The sequence below is a fragment of the Pectinophora gossypiella genome, chromosome 27 (genome assembly GCF_024362695.1).
Source record: "Pectinophora gossypiella chromosome 27, ilPecGoss1.1, whole genome shotgun sequence".
NCBI classification, from domain to species: Eukaryota; Metazoa; Arthropoda; class Insecta; order Lepidoptera; family Gelechiidae; genus Pectinophora; species Pectinophora gossypiella.
Genome location: NC_065430.1, coordinates 306,733 through 324,561, shown reverse-complemented (window position 1 = coordinate 324,561; position 17,829 = coordinate 306,733). Strand labels below are relative to the sequence as shown.

The 17,829-nt window shown below is 35.9% G+C and overlaps 2 protein-coding genes across 9 annotated transcripts in view; one reads left to right on the top strand and one right to left on the bottom strand.

Annotated features, from left to right (window-relative positions):
- The window catches only part of LOC126378776 (T-complex protein 1 subunit eta), a 299,946-nt gene that overhangs the window by 170,401 nt on the left and 111,716 nt on the right, over positions 1 to 17,829 (top strand). The window lies entirely within an intron of this gene.
- Positions 1 to 17,829, bottom strand: part of LOC126378771 (spectrin alpha chain) — a 174,234-nt gene that overhangs the window by 134,647 nt on the left and 21,758 nt on the right. Inside the window, exon 1 of one of the 7 annotated variants that reach the window (XM_050027152.1) lies at positions 15,988 to 16,325. The exons of 1 other annotated variant lie outside the window; for it this stretch is intronic. In XM_050027152.1, the coding sequence (XP_049883109.1) occupies positions 15,988 to 16,111 (124 nt within the window). In that variant the 5' untranslated portion in view covers positions 16,112 to 16,325. 5 more of the 7 variants (XM_050027159.1, XM_050027156.1, XM_050027154.1 and 2 more) reach the window with 5 other exon arrangements.

The window sequence follows — 17,829 nt, the reverse complement described above, 5'->3', positions numbered from 1 at the left end:
TCACATCGCAGAGGTTCTTGAGAATCGTGATAAGGTTCTCAGTTTTCTTCTCTGGTACACATTGAATCTCTATGTTATGATTTCTGGACGCTCTGTCCAAAATAGACACGGACTTTTTCATGATAGATAGTTCTACCTGTAGCTGTTGATTTTTTTCGTGAAGTTCCCGGATTTTAGCTTCACTAACCTGTATTTGTTTCTGCAGATCCTTTTGTTCAGCACAGATGAAATCCGTGGTTTTTGAGAAGTCTGATTGTAGAGCCTCGACTTTCGAATTAAGTTTCTGTTCTATGTCCAGCAGTATAGATGCTCTTAGTTCATCCAATTTAACATCCAGGAGTGATGAGATCCGACTAAGTAGGGCAGTGGAGTCATGAATCTTCAGTGAGGGAGACGGGGAGCGGCTATTCTTGCTTGGTGAGGAGTCAATGGCTTTGTCCAGGTCACAGGTTGATTCACGACTACGCGACATTACGATATCGTCACATGACATGTTAGTCACTTCTTGCTGTGCACTGACTAGTTGGCTACGGACCGGCGTTTCACTATTATTGCCCCTCCGTCTAGTGACGTTTGTACATAGGGAGCAAGCCCAAGACCTTTTCAACTCAGCTTGATGGTGCCTGAAGTATTCCGCTGTTATATTTACACAGTTGCGATGAAAAAGCTTATTGCATTGAGTACAGCGAATAAGTTCAGTTACTGGAAGACTTTTTAGGCATGCGTCGCATCTCATTTTGTACAAGACTTTTTGGTAGGTTACTTATAAAGCATCTGTACGAGCCCACCAGTACCAAGCAACAACGACACTATGTGGTATAATTATCGTTCAATTATCGCATATGTATCGCCAGTATCGTGGTGCAGGGGAGAGTAGGCAGCAAGCGATAGCGAAATTCGCCGTGCCGATTCCACTGGCTCTGGCGTAGCGGTCAACACATCGGACGCGCAACTCACGGGACGCTGGATCGAAACCACTCACCGCACAAAACTTTTTCAAAGTTATTTTTCGACAGCAGGTCCCAAACAGCACACGTCACGGGCTTGCAGACAAGTCGTGCACGCGGAAGCGGAACAGCAACACCGAAATCCAAGATGGCGCGGGCGTTAAATAGACAATTCCACAAGATAGTAAGAGAGGTACCGAGTATGTAACCAAAGACCAATAAACAATTAAATTTGAATTTAAAAACTCGAGACTTGAGTCTTAAAACACGTCCACACGCAACAAAGAGCGACAGGCGAAAAAAAAGAAAAAAAAAAAAAAAAAAAAAAAAGGTAAAAAGTATGACTTTATTAAATACAGTTAATCGCACTATGACAAGTACATACGTCACGCTAGCACGCATATGCATCAGTTAGCCAATTAGCATATGCACAGATTATAAACTGCACTTAATGGTATGCGGGTATAGGAGCGTACAGTGCGTGAAATTATGGAGCATTTAAATGGCTTTCATTTTTACAAAAGTAGTTTTTTGATAAGTACCCGATCATACTAAGGTTTTTAGCTTTTGTGATAAGGAGGTAACTCCTTGCTTGATAGTCTATATTTGCTTTTTGCCCTGCAAGTTATAATGCACAAGACGAACTTTTCAATATATACTATCGCGGAGTTCTAAGTTTGCGGACGAGTTGAGTGCAAAGTTGAAGTATGAACTATTTGCTCATACTTGTATGGCGCGTTTCGTCCTCACTCGGCCCGTCCAACCTCTTTATTCTTTTGTACACAAAAGAACAGCCAAAAGAAATATACAAGGAAAACAGACAGTACAGATAAGCTTATCTCTAAGAAAGAGATATTATGTCTTCTATTCCGTAGTTTAATTTAATCCCACAATAATGTACATGGACTGTTCAGCTGCTTGGGGTCGCATCACGTTCCCTCATTCGGCTGTCTCGCACTTTTATCTTACTGGCTCAAAAGGCGATTGCCCCAAGCCTTAATAAAAAATATTTTTCGTTTCGTAACGTTGGTAGCACTGTGATTTAAATTTGTTTTGGCGCGCTCTCACTTTGCATTCCTGGTTTTTATACTGTGGATTAAGTTTTGGTTTTAATTTGATCCTTCTTTGTGGGTTTTTCGAATGGGAATCCCACAATAATGTACACCTAACAAACGCTGTCATATTTGTCACCATTCTCATAACATAATTGGATACCATCCTCCAATTAACATTCGACCTGTTCAATCGCATTAGTCACAAGTGGGCAATCAAATGTCCGGTCATATAACCAAATTGAAAGCGTTTTGTCTTCTTTTAAAGTTCAAAATTAACTTAACGAAATGGCTTATGAACAAATTTTATTATAATTTAAAGGAAAATTTTGTACATAAAAATAATTAAATTTTGTATTTTTTTAATAATAAGTATAATTTTCAATAATATTCTTTTCAATGTATTTCTTTATTATTATTATTTATGTATATTTGTACGCCTGCATGCAGGCCGAACACTTCACAACATTGTTATTTGAATAATTTTACTACCATTTTGTATTTTATGTGTTTTCGCAAATAAATTGATTTGATTTGAAATACATCGTAGAGTTCAAGATGTTAAGAATGATAAAATTTTTATCTGCATTTGTCCATTATAAGGTTGAACCGGTGCGATTTATGACGTATCGCTATGTATTAAATTGCGTTACTGTTAAGTTAATATCACTTACAAATACGTACCTATACTTGTGATTTATATATTTTGTCGGATGGCAACTCGGTACGTCAGATTTTCGAACGGGCGCCAACAGAAGAACTATTTAAAAAAAAAATGATGCGCCATTTTTTGTTAGTCGCAAATACCAATTTTTAGCTTTCTACGTTGAAAATTGCGGAATGCTCCATACTAACTTCCACCCCCCATTTTAGGAAAGAGAGGCGGTTACTAATAGACCAAATATAGCCTATGTCACTCTTCATCCCTTCAACTATCTCCACTTAAAAATCACGTGAATTCGTCGCTCCGTTTTGTCGTGAAAGACGGACAAACAGACAGACAGACACATACACTTTCCCATTAATAATATTAGTATGCCTAAAAGCTGGAAGCTTTCTATCTTTGGCAAAAAAACACGTACAAAAAAGCTTTGGCCAAGTAGAAAATAATTTTAAAAAGCGAAAGTGACACGTCCTGAAAAGTGTTTTTTTTACAATATCGAGATCATTTATGATAAAAAATAAATCTATTCTATTAAAAATCGAATTTATAACTTTCGAAGAGGCTGTTCTACATTAATTATCCAATAAATAATGTGTAATTTTCTTTATTATATAATTAAAGGTAGAACTTTTAATATATGCACTAATAACTTAGGTTAGGCAGAACTACGAACAAAAGGAAAACGGCTAGCAACCGTCCTAGATAAGTTTATTTTTACAGTTTTAGCGTATTTATTATCAGTGCACTATGACGCCAGAATGTCCGACGAACCTTGGCGCGTGTGTTCATGTTATGGTATAATTACTGGCCATTGACCAGCTTCACTAACCATATAGCACTGACAACAGGCTCTTTTTATTTAAGTTAAGTAGTTCAGATTGTAGAGGTTTTACAATTTAGTTTAGTAGTAAGGTCATGTCTAATAATATTAGAACTCTGTCGCATTTAAATATTTGAAAAACAGAAACATAGCTCCAGTAAAAGTCAAATATGTTAATGCGACAAGGTTGTAATTGGGTTTTAAAGGATTTTCATTTTGTGTTTTAAAGTTGGTACTAAAAAACACCCAAAAGTTATATTACTTTTTAAAAATGTTTGGCCTGGTTGGTTGACTTTCTAGTCGAAATCAGATTAAAAGATTTTAATTATTTAATTGGGAAATTAAAACCCAATTTATTACGATATACTCTGAACCGGTGGGGTGTATGAAACAATTGATGATGTGGAGATAGCAAGATAAGTCTCTCAGGATCGAACAAATGGGGCCTCTAGTTCCCCGGTAGGAAATGTGATAAATTCTATGGAAAGTTATCGTTTTAAGAAAATGACGGGTATAACTTGAAATAAAATTAGGAGGTGTCTGCAGGAAATGGGGCCATTATACATGAGTGTTCGGAAGTGACTAAAAACACAAAATACCAAACCGTTGCTTAACGTGCTTCATCGTAATGTGCTATAGGAGTGGCCACATTATCTTATTTACTCTTCATATACCGGTACTTGTATATATATTGCGTTTAGTACAATTGAGTGCTGAGTGATAAAAGGTGTTACACCTAAGTGTCAATGCTGAATACTTTAGTCACACCCCGGACACTTCATACAAAAAACCTTTTTTCACACAGACACTACACCATTAGTTGTCATAATAAATTATAAAATTTATGTTTTTGCAGTTGTTTTTGGTCTATTACAGAAACATGTAACCAGGAGGTCTTAAGTGCAACCAGTTAATTTATTACTTTGCAAGAAACTGATTTGACTTTTGCCACACCCCGGACACTTCATACAAACAACCTCGTTTTACATAGACACTACACATTGACGTTATCGTACACGCGCATCTGTGTGTGTGACATCTGACACCATACGATTGAAGACTAAACTGTGTTCGAGGGGGGTGAGGTAAACCTAGCTCAGCCGCTGGTGGGGAGCGGAGAGTTGCCGTTCCATACGTAGTATTATTCCTTATTCTATGACTTTAGTATTGAATGTTAGGGGTGCGCCACGCAGTATATTACAAAGCACTATAATTAAAAATAAAACTAAGTAATAAAGTAGTTAAATTATCATTGTCTCCCTAGCAGTACTTATCCCGTTTTTCCAGGGTCCGCTTACCTGACCTGAAGATTTTACAGGTCCGGTTTTTTATCGTACCTCTGACTACCCCAATATAGTTGGGAGCTTATCTTTATATATCAGCAGAACATAGAGACAATACGAGAATAAACTGTTTAGGTACCTATTGTGTACTGTTCCCAGACTTTCACCAGATAATGGCTGTGAATTGAGACGTAGTCCACTGCAAACCGCGGACATTTCATACAATAAACCTCGTTTTCACAGACACTACACCGGGCGAGCCATGTTGGGAGAATGAACCCGGATGGGTAGTCCAAAGCGCTCACGAATAAGTGCCTACAGACAGACGTCGCAACAGAGCAGACCCAAAAGATAGAATAATTTAAGCTTATGCGATTACCCCAACTGGGGTTGCCTCATAACTTTATGTTGTTTAAAACAAGAAATAAACACTTTTTTTATTTTTTATTAAAACTGTACGTAAATCTTTTACTAAAAGTTCAAAATTTCCTTGCAAAGTAAATTAAAACATTGTACCTACGTGGGCAACTTATTTTTTTACGAAATGGCAACGCAGGGTCGGATGACGTCAGCTGGGCTAATCTTGAAATGTTAGCTGTCAGTTTTGAGCAAACCTGAGAGGTTAAAATGGCCACATCGAAGCAAAGCAATATTGCAATTTGACATTTGCGCATATTATGCAAACAAATGTCAAATAGCAATATTGCTTTTTAGATGAATTGCTTCGATGTGGCCATTTTAAGCCCCCCTGGTTTTCTCATACCATGGCCGTGTTTTCCCGCCATTTCTCGCGTCATCTGAATACATATCGCCATTTTCACGCGCTGTGACGGCGCACGGAATCACGGTACACCACGAGCGCGGAATTTTTAATAGCACTGCTCTAAATCACGACTCCGCATGCCTTTTAAAACTCCTCATAGACATAGATAAGATATTTTTATATACAAGAAATACGTGATAAATGTTTCGTGCTTGGCTAGACAAATGAAAAATAAGAATATTTTATCATGAATGACGGTTACAGAAAAACTTGGAATAGAGAATTTGAAACTTTGTAAGTAAATGGTAGAGTTTATTTCTTTTAAACGAGTTGGTTCTACTCTGGAGAACCGCTACTAATGTGGTGGTATGAAAATTCATATTTATTTTCTATACAGCCAAATCCATAATTTCTCTCATAAAAAACCTTCATGATTTCGAAAAAAACAAGTTTTTTTTTTAATTTAAATAAATTACAGATAATCAAATAATGCTTCATAATATTTCAGTCTGGCCTGAAAGCTAACAAGCACTTTAACCTTAACTACTTTAAAATAAATGCTATTCTATGTTTGTTCATTTATTCATATCTTAGTTTATTTTAATGGGAAGTCATTTTGCTCACTTATTCTTTTTTTAAATTATGAAAAAAATTAAAATAATGTCTATGGTTCCGTTATTTTTCGCGCCATTATTGCCAATATGGCGTCACGAGTACTATTCATAATAGTGTTAATTACAGACCGCTCCAGTTTACGATCGTGTACTGTTGTGGTCAAGCTATATCAGGTTAGCGTGCTCCACTTGTTAATTATCTTCACGGTTAGCTCCATAAGTGGTAGGTGTGAGATATGCGGGGATTTCTCATTTCTTCTCTACATGGGATATAAAAAAATACAAGGTTAGAAACTTAGAACGCTCAATGCATAGACAATGCTCGAGACTTGATATCAAAAGTGGTGGCAAGTTATTTGTGGCTCAGTCTACCCACCCAGTTAGGGATAACGGGCATGATTTAGTATTAGATGGTAATTTTATCTATTATTTATTTTTTGTATTGCACCATCCCGCGGTCCTATTCATAAAGTTCTTTCACCCTAAGGTTGCCTGGAAGAAATTGGATAGATTAGATGTTGCTACCTATATGGCTTCTCTTTATTTTGATCAGAATAATAAATCGGTCGAAGATGTAATTTGTGGGCAATAAAGTGTTTTATTATTATGTATGTCATAGTCATATCTCGAGCCTATTTATTATAATTCTTATGTAATTGTGACTGGGTAGGTATAAGAAAAATGGTCATCATTTATTTATACCCAAAAACAAAGATAAAAGATGCATAATGAAGGTTAAACGAAGGAAAATCTTACAGCGCCATCTGTACTGTTTTTGAAGGGGCTCAGAAAGCCCCTTAATATGTCAAAATATGATCATTTGCATCTAGAGTAGAGTCATAGACCATAGAGCAACGCACGGTCATGTCTTTTTAGATCACGATTTTTTGATCCTACGGACATTTGCGGCACCCGGGGTATTGCCTATGTGTTGTGAAGAACCTTCTAGAGAACGGTTCGAGTAACTAAGATTCTAACTTCATAGATAGAAATCCTATCCTGTGATTGGCTAAACAATAAATTGTTAGGCGTTGACATTTTCAACCAATCATAGGGATTTAGATTTTAACATTACACGGTTAGCCGTATATTGCTTTTTTAAAGAATATTCAAAAACTTAAATAAATATTTCGGCAAAGGACTGGAACTGTCTGCCGTGGTCTGTTTTTCCAACTCTTTATAATCTGGGAGTCTTCAAGGCAAGAGTGAATAGGCCTTTGCTAGGTAACAACAACAAAAAAATAAAAACAAAAGCAGTTTCTGGCATTTTTATGGCTTTTTTTTTTGGAGGTTTTCTAACAAGTGTGATCCACCCTAGACCACATCGTCACTTAGTAAAAATATTAAAATAATAAATTGTGTGTCGTAAACAGGTTACAGTCACATGCTACAAGCGAGACGTAAACACAATATGAACTGGAAGAATGGCAGACCGCATTCGACATTGATCGCCTTTGGGCGGTTATAACGAGGTCGGGTCGCAGTGACAGCGGATTACCTCGCTAATAAAAAAAAAAAGATTTTATTTCGGACATGTTCCATAGAGGTCAGGAACAAGCAATAAACAACTTAATCTTGTGTTAGTAACAGAACGATAAAAAAAAACCATTTACACACGACACGGCTCGACAATTACAAATAACAACAAACGCAACACAATACTAATAAGCAGGTTCCCACTGCCTGGTAGCCGGTATCTGCAAGTCCACTTCAGTATGTAAGCGCATCCAATGGCCCAGCAGTGGGGAGTCCCACCTCAGTCTGTCCTGATAAACTGGTTTTAGAAATATTGATAAAGCATATAGCCATGATTTGATTTCACCTGATTGTCCGAAAAAGTAGATTATTCCGTGCTTAAGTCGTTGGTCCCGGCTATTAGCTGTACAACACCTCCACCAACCCGCAGTGGAGCGTGGTGGAGTATGCTCCATACCCCCTCCAGTTGATTTATGGGAGGCCAGTGTCCAACAGTGGAGTGTATAGGCTATTTATGTATGTATTTAGCCATAACTGAATTTGATATCGGTTTGAATCCATGTTTGAATTATAGATAATTGATATCACATGGTTCTAGGATTTGTGCCCGGTTAATGGTAAATTGACTCGCCTTCTATTACATGGGACTTAAATATAGCTGGCGAGGAGTGGGTGTTATTATTCACTTCTGCCTAACCCTTCATGGTATAACAGTTCCTGTTATTATCTAATAGTTTTGTTGTAAACCACTTATGCAAAGAAGACAACCAAATTACGAACTCTACATAAACATAAATAGCCTATATACGTCCCACAGCTGGGCACAGGCCCCCCCTCAATCAACCGGAGGGGGTATGGTGCATACTCCACTACGCTCCACGAACTCTACTAAAAAACAATCAAATTACGAACTCTATTAAAAAAATGAACTCCGCTACAACTGGCACCGCACCTCTCAATTCAAGGTCGCGCCTTGTACGGATTTAAATTTAAACATGGAATCATTCACACGTTCCATTGTCGTTACGTCGGCCGGTTATGGAAAATGGCGTCCGTACAAACTTCAAGTTTTTTTGGACCATAGACAAGTTTTTATCTTACCGGCCTGTTTTATTTTTTGTTATGCGTAATGTTAGTTAGTTTTTTAGTGAGTAAATGTAACGTTTTCTTTAAAAGACGTTAGGTTTGAGATTTTTATTCTATTTTCTCACTAAAGGTGTCTTTTCTAAATCAACTCGACTCTCAGTGGGTTTGCTGGTAGAACCTGAGACCAGATGTTGTGTATGGTGGAACATGTTCGACACCCTAATCCCTTCGAAACGAAGCTTGTCCCCAACAGGAGGACGTATGGTATATTTTCCATAACTCACTCAATATCCTTCAAAGTTTTCCAAACCTATTATAACCTCGGCCTAATCATAGTTTTCATCTTCTTCTTCTATCGTGTGGGTTGTGAGGTACCAACCCTGGTGTCAGGGTTACTATTGAGCCGCCAAAGGCCCCTGACATAGTTTTCATAATAAATTATTATCTACTTACGTCGACATCCTGTTAAATAATCTTTACCATGTTACCTGATAGAAAATGAGTTATCTTATCTGCATTCCATATTCCTTTTGAAGCAAACGGGGAAACTATTTTTGTAAATAACAAACATAAATGCCTTATGCTTCAGTTATTTTCAATAGACCATGATTATGATAACAATACGGCAATAGATAATGACAGTTTTTGTAACCAAGTGATTCATTGATAAAATTATTGCATAAAAAGGTTTACTACGGGCTTAGTCATAAAGTCTGGTTAGTGTTTTAGTATAAAGGCGGGAATAAACGATGGGAATAGGCTGAATGCAGCTACTTTCCCTCGGCTGTACAAGTTAGGAGGCGCTGTCGTTTTAGGCGGATGAGACGTTCGACAAAAAATATATTTTTGTAAAAATTCGACGATTCAAAGTGTCACTATGTTACTTAATGATGAAAGTGAGTAATCGTTACGAGAGCCATGTCAGGGGCCTTTGGCGGCTCAGTAAGAACCCTGACACCAGGATTGATGACGTTGGTATTCCAGCTCACAACCCACACGATAAGAAGACTTAATGAATAAATATATTTTTGAGTTTGTGTTTACACTTGCGCATAGCTGTGCACACTTATATGCCAGCTGCTTGCATGTGCCAACTACTTGTGTATACATACGTTAACTGGCATGCAAGTAGACTGAAATTTTTATTTTTATTTTGAAAAGGGTTTTTTTCTAAAAGAAAAGATACAAGATTAGATTGCAAATGTATCCAAAAACGTAATGATTATATCCTCTTTGGTATCCAGTGTGGCTTGTGACAGTAGCTGGCATGCAAGTTACTGCCTTATTTTTCGGGTATATGTAATCCCTCCTTAAAATACGTTATGACCGTTTAAATTCAATTTCGTATGTTATCATATCACTGAGAACACGTACTTTATAGATAAGAATATAAAATTAAACACTGTAATGTAGATAAAATTATTGTTATAATTGAAAATGCATAGGCTGAATGATAACCTAACCTAGTGCTTTTGTTATAGGTTTTCATTGCTTTGCTTTTCCTTGACATGTACAATAAAGAACAAAAAACAGTAACTTTTTACGAAACTAATAATATTTTTTTTATTTAATCATCATCTCCGTAGGATTATCCCGTTTTTCACAGGGTCCGCTCACCTAACCTGAAGATTTGACAGGTCCAGTTTTCTTACAAAAGCAACTGCCTGTCTAACCATCCAACCCGCGAAGGAAAAAGCAGCCCAAAACAGGTTAGGTCACATACCTCCGAAAATGCATTTCTCGGGAATGTGGGTTTCCTCACGATGTTTTCCTTCACCGCTGAGCACGTGATAATCATTTATTTTTAATTATAATATAATTTCCTATTGAATTTGTATATAATTTTGTTTTTATGTAAATAATCGTGGTCAAAAGTCATAACTCATTACGTGTATTATGTAATTCATAATTGAAACATATATTTCATTCCATTTTCAATTTGCACTTATAAACTTTTTAATTCAAGATTTTAATTTATCTTTGACCCAGTCACCTACACAAACGGATATCTGGTAAATTACTAATGATGACTAACTTGTTTGACCATGAAGAGCGAATAAGCAACTTTAAAAAGTCACTATTTCATTTATCACGTGCATAAAAAATATCGATAAATGCAGGAGTTAATCCAACAGGAAATAGATTATATTTTATATTGCATACTTTACAACGTTACAGCAAGGTATATGTTTGTGGCATTTTAAATCCAAGATAAGTAACTGTGACGTGTGAGAATACTTCGCGATATCTTATCACCACCCATCGGTCACGCTTGCACCGACAGACGTTTCCAAATTGTGCATTTTATTAATAAATTAACTAACTTCATTTTAAAAAAGACTGGTTCAAAAAAGTTTTATGCCCATATCCGGAACTCTATGGTCGAAGTTTCTTTTTTATATAAATTTGAATACGGAATCGATTCGAACGTGGTGTCTAGAGATTATAAAAGATATTATAAATAGAAATATCGAGGCAAAGACCAAAATCCGAAAAATCCACATAAAATGTGAGTTATTTAGAATGCACTCCGCAGAGAAAGCGCCGCAAATATGTGAATCTTCCGTCACACGCCGGCGCTCTCAGCGATTTTCTAACACATCAAAACTTCACTTCAAAACAAACACACAACAACTTCCGAATGCACTTAAAAACACAAAAACACGTATGAACTCTTTTCGAGATTTTTTACTTTTTTTGCGGAGTTTTTGAACGGAGCGTGCGCGCGCCGGTTCGACAGTCGCGGACTGACGTGACGCATACAATATTCCGTATATGGCGGCAGAATGGCAATGTTTCCGTCACTACGAGATAATGGATAAAAAAGTTAGGATTCTCGCGGCGCGCGCCAAAACCGTCGCGTACTTTATTAGTGCATAGAGTGCTTTATAGGTACGATAATGGCGGTTGCGATAGTAAATAAAATTGAATAACTTTAACATTTATGAAATCTTAACACATAGAGTAGATAGGGTATTAATGACATCATAACGAAAACGTTGATGGATGATTCTGACCTGATGCAAAAGTATGGATAATTTTCATCAATTTTCCGACAGGAAAATCGACTTCATATCAACTCAGAATCATGGTCTGAATCATCCCCCTCAGTATTTGTGCCACTAACACCCTATCTACTTGTATGTACTTGTACGGGATGTAAGTGACATCGTAACGAATACTGAGAGGGATGATTCAGTTCATGAATTTTTCCATCGCAAAAGCATAGTATTGAAAATAATTTAAAAAATTAAATAAAATCATGAATCTTGCGACGGAAAATTCCAATTGATATTAACATACAATCATGGTCTGAATCATTCCCCTCAGTATTCGTTACGATGTCACTAACAACCTGTATACTTAATTGAATCAGAACTGATTTATTTTTTTACCTTTCATGGGATTTTTAACAAAAAGGAAGTTTTAATTAAGCTTCAAATGCAAAGTCTTGGTGGAGTATAATCTGTACCACCATGTCATAGAACGTAAACACAAAGTACGGATATTTTTTTTTGCAGCTTGACTTGTGCTCTACCCATCCCGTTAGAGACTGCAAGCGTGAGTTATATCTATCTCTCTCTCTTCTGGCTTTATGTATGGTTAAAAAGGGAACATTGAAGCAATTGGGTCGTGTACTAGGTTTAAGATCAATTATGAAATTCTGATTACTAAATAAAGACAGATCTGAAACTAAGAAAAACATTTTCTTTTTTCTATTTAACTTATTTATGAATTTTGATCAAGAAAAACGTCACAGTGTGCTTTTTCATACAAATTCCATAGTAATTACGTGTTTTGACGTTTAGTAAAAAGTAACTAATTTGACTAGTTGGAAAATCTAAAAAAGCAATATTGCTATAATTTGACGTTTAACGACATTGCGTATTTTTTTATATGCGCAAATTTTAAATTGCAACATTGCTTTTAAGATGAATTGCTTCGGTGTGGGCATTTTAGACCCCGCGTTAGACCGACGTGATAAGTGGCGAGTTGTACCTGCCTATCGCCGTCTATAATGGCCGAGCCAACTGTGTTAATGAAAATTGCTCTAAAGATATTACACGAAATAAACTTATACAAAGCGCCTTTTACCGTTAAATTATAACGATTACAAGTTAAATTCATTAATATATTTTAAAATCATTTATGCTACGAGGCACAGATAACGAAATTAATTATATTTTTTTAAACATTACGGCCATAACTGTTCATATCACGCACGAAAAACCTTTTCCCGATGCGTTACCGAATTTAAAAGCGGTATATTACCGTTAAAACTATCGGACGCCAGTGTTGTGCAACTGTCGATAAATCTATCGATAGACCTTAACAAACATGATCATTGTATTTGGTTTATAACTCGGGGGGGATTGTTTGACGATTAGTTCTTGAATTGTTAATTTATAATTGTCTCTCTCTCTATTTAAGAGCTGCGCTTTTGTCGGTGGACTAATCGCCATTCCTCTCTTCTTCCCGCCAAATCCTTCACCTCATACGACACGACCTGCACCTTCTCTTTTATTTGTTTCATAAATGTTATCCTAGGTCTACCCCTTCCTCTCTTCCCTTAAATTTTTCCTTCTATAATGTGTTGAATCGTGTCGTGTCAGGTGGCCAATCATATAATATAATTGTATTAATATTTAATTTGTTATTATAATATAAGTGACTATTTAGGGTATTATACGGGTATATTGTAATTTGATTAGATATTATTTGTAATTTGATTTAAGCACTATTACATAATATATAAATTTATTTGGTTTTATATTATTATTGAGGATTTATTCAATGTAATTTATAATTGTATACTATTATTGCATTTAAAATTATTATTATTATGAATTAATTTAATGTAATTTAAGTTAATTTAGTATACATAAATTTAATGTTGAGCCTTTTAACGCATTGGTATTTTATTAAGTACTGTAATGTCAAATCTTTTAATAATATCGACCAATCATCTCTAGTACCGATGAGTAACTAGGGAATCTTCTTCTATCGTGTGGGTTGTGAGGTGGATTCGAACCTGCGACGTCTAAGTGTGAGGCAAGCGTTCTAGCAACTGAGCTACCACGGCTTCAAGTTAAAATTTTTTCTTGTATTTTGTTGTAAAAAGAACATACCTACATGAATACCTACATACATAAACGTACGCCCATTTCCCACCTTTTTTTGACGTGACTTATTGTAGATTTGCCGCAGATGGCATTAACTACTTGGCCAGACAAATGGGGAGCGCTGACGGCTCTCACCCGGTTAACCTATTTCCTACCGGGGTAAGCAGACTATGGAATTCCATCTGCTTCGGTCCTGACACTATTCTTTTACTCGCTAATACACTACGGTTTTGTTATTAAAAAGAAACATTTTCGATTTGATTTATACGACATACGACAAGGAGTACTATACAGGGTGTAAGTGACATCGTAACGAAAAAAAATGTAACGTCTATCTGATTATATTAAAAACGATGTTAGGTGTTTTTCTTGTCGCAAATGTTTAATTAATATTTTGAGTTTTTATTGCGCTCAATCATCTCTCAAAGTTTTCGTTACGATGTCATTAACACCCTGTATATCGATAGTGGACTGTCTCCCAACACTACGTAGTATCAGACAGCTCGTCCTACTTACAGAAGTCGCTTTCCACACATCTGCATACAATGCAGGTGTGGTTTCTCTTGGTTACCGTTGAAAGAGACTTGTCAATGAAATTGTCCCTTGAGGTTTACCTCACCCCTTTAGGGTCTCAATGAGTGATAAGAGTCACACGCTTAACTAGTGTCCGTGCTTCGGAAGGCACGTTAAGCCGTTGGTCCCGGTTACTGTTAGTAAGAAATTGTATACCAATATTTTATGTTTATTTTTATTTTTTTAAAGAACGTCTAGGGCCCTGTGCCGAGGTTTTTCTTGCAGCTTCTTTTCCCCGGCTATACAGGTTGTCAGAAGCTGCAGTAGTTTTAGGCGGATGAGACGTTCGTTATGTAAAAATTGACGATTCAAAGTGTAACTATGTTACCTACTGAATAAAGATATTTTTGAATTTGAATTTGAAAATGAAATGAAATGAAAATTTATTGCAATAAATGTGGTAAGTATGGAGGTAAAGCTTAAAGCGCTCAGTACATTTAGTCATATTGTGACATACAATAATAACTAAGTACTTACATAAAGTACTGAAAAATATTGCAAAAACACTTATCTATATAATAGAAATCTCTGGTGGAATAAAAACAAAAGCGTGTTGCTCTGAAATAGAGAAAACAACATTTAAAAGATCTTATTCCGCCTTTCTATACGATTTAAACACAATAATAACACAATTATTCAGAAACTAAACTATGAAACTAAAATAAGAAACTGTCCTGCCTGTCATCTTCTGACAGGACCAAAAACAATACTCTCGCAAAGAGTAAATCTATATAAAAAAAGGAAAAAAGAACCTATTTATAAACTGAAAAACTCACTTAAGCTATAAAACTGCTTCCCCTTTAACCACTTTTTGAGTTGGGATCGTTACATTTAAGCGTTACATTTATTTATTTTATAATTCGGAGTACCAACAACTATAACTATACAATGAATGCTTACAAATTCAATTAAAACAAAGCCTTTTAAAGGTATTAGAAAATGAGAACATATGATTTTACAAACTCATCATCATCATCTTCATCTAGGAAGTTAAGAAACAGTATAAATAATATTCAAGTATTAATTGTTGCGTTCGCACTGGGACCAATAAAGTTATTAATAAATTACATGAGCCAAGTCAGGGGTCTTTGGCGGCTCAATAGTCACCCTGACACCAGGGTTGATGGGGTTGGTAATCCACCTCACAACCCACACGATAGAAGACTGAAATGACGGCTGACAGAAATGAACGGAAGAGGAATATATTTTGTGCCGACCACACCTAGAGTCGGTGTTGACAATTGCAATATAAAAATACCTTTTAAAAAAGGGTTATAAAAAATGTTACTTCTGTATTTTTGGGCCGGGTTTGACACGGAGTGGGTTCTAGGTTAAGTAATTTTAAGTTAGGTTATATGACTTTTTGTAATAAATTCTATATTTCTTTTTTAATTTATTTTATTTATTGATTTATTTTATATTCATCTATCTATCTCTTATTGTCGGACGTGTTTGTAACCTTTATATTTACCTACTTAAAGTGAATTATATAAAATATGCGAAGTGACAAAACAATCGGCGTTTCTTTACTACAGTGGTGAAATAATAAAGGCAGGAGGATGACGATCAATACAAAATAAAGTTACCCGGCTTAGGTTTAACGGCAGGTGGCTCTCGATAAGTCTTTGCCACCCTGGTCTTCGTCTCCGACTCCTGCGCAGGCTTCGCGACCACCTTCACGATCTTGAAACAAAACTCTTCGGAAGACATTGTCTTTTCACTGATTTAAGTTCTTAGCTTTATTACTAGTCTAGATTTTATTAATTTCCTCAATTTCGTTATTTAAGTAAGTACCACTTTTCGGCCTATGGTCTAGTAACCAAAGCCGCAATAAATTAGAAAAAAAAAACCTGACGCAAATTCTCTAAAACAAAATGGCCGACACTCCGTAAATGACATAACGTAACAGGAACAACGTGTTAACGCGCATAAAGACTAAAAACTAAGGAAATACGAAATATTTGAACTATGTCATACTTATTAATAAATTAATAATCCATACATAATAAATGCGAAAGTAACTCCGTCTGTCTGTCACCTTTTTACGTCTAAACCACTGTGCCGATTTGAATGGAAATTGGTAGATAGAATCATACAAATAACTGAGGAGTTAAAAAGGCCGCATCGAATCAATTCATCTAAGAAAGCAATATTGCTATTTGACATTTGTTTGCATTGCGCGCTTACTTTTATATGCGCAAATGTCAAATAGCAATATTGCTTTCTTATATGAATTGCTTCGATGTGGCCATTTTAACCCCCCTGCGGAAGGCCACATCGAAACAATTCATCTAAGAAAGCAATATTGCAATTTGACATTTGCGCATTTTTCACGTACTGTAATCCACTCGGATAGGTGGGCTGAAGCAATGGGCGCCTGGAGATGGACGGCGCAGCAGAGGCAGGCCCAAAAGATGGAAAGACGATCCAGATCTTTTGAAGTGGCACTTCATACAAAACACCTCGTTTTACACATACACTACACATTGACGTTATCGTACACGCGCATCTGTGTGTGTGACGTCTGACGGGGTGTCCCTTAAGTTGCATAAAATTAATAACCCTATTTTGAAATTCCATTACTGACTTGACATAACTGTAATTTGCATACGAATTAGAATGAATAATATAAAAATATATATCATTATTAAGCATATTAATGAAAATCCATAATTTTAAAAATTATAACTTTAAAATTCATAGCATAAAAACAATAAATCTGCAATAAAGTAAGTAAGTAATAAGTACTGTATCATTGAATTCGCCATTAAACTGTTTTATTATTTGCATTATAAATTATATTAGGAGTATGGGTTTCAACTGTTATGGGTATTAAAATTAAGGGTGTTAATTATATATTTTTATATTGAAATTATGTATATTAAAGATATACTTTTTAAATATATATATATATATATATTAAAGTTATGGATTTTAAAGATTATGATGATTACGGATTTTCAATATAGGCATTTTCAATTATGGATTTTAATAAACCCCGTCTGACGTCATACGATTGAAGACTAAAGTACGACTGAGGGGAGGGGGAAGGTAAACCTACTCTGCCGCTGGTGGGGGCGTAGTATTATTCCTTATTCTATGACAATGGGACAGTGTAGGCTGGAAATAAAGTATAGATAGAAAATCCAGGGACGAACAGTCATGAGCAATATAATGTACCCACTTTAGGACTCTGTCGCACTAACATATTTGACATTTAGTGTAACTTACAGTTCAATTTGTCAAAAAAGTTAATGTGATATGGTACCAAAGTGTTTACATATTAATGCTCGTGACCGAACAGTGTATTTACCGGGATAACTAGAGTCTACACGGACAGAGTCGCGTGCGGAAGCTAGTATAATATTTATACTTGTGTTAATAAATATAATTATTATATTATTTCCTCATATTATCTTGTGCGTTTC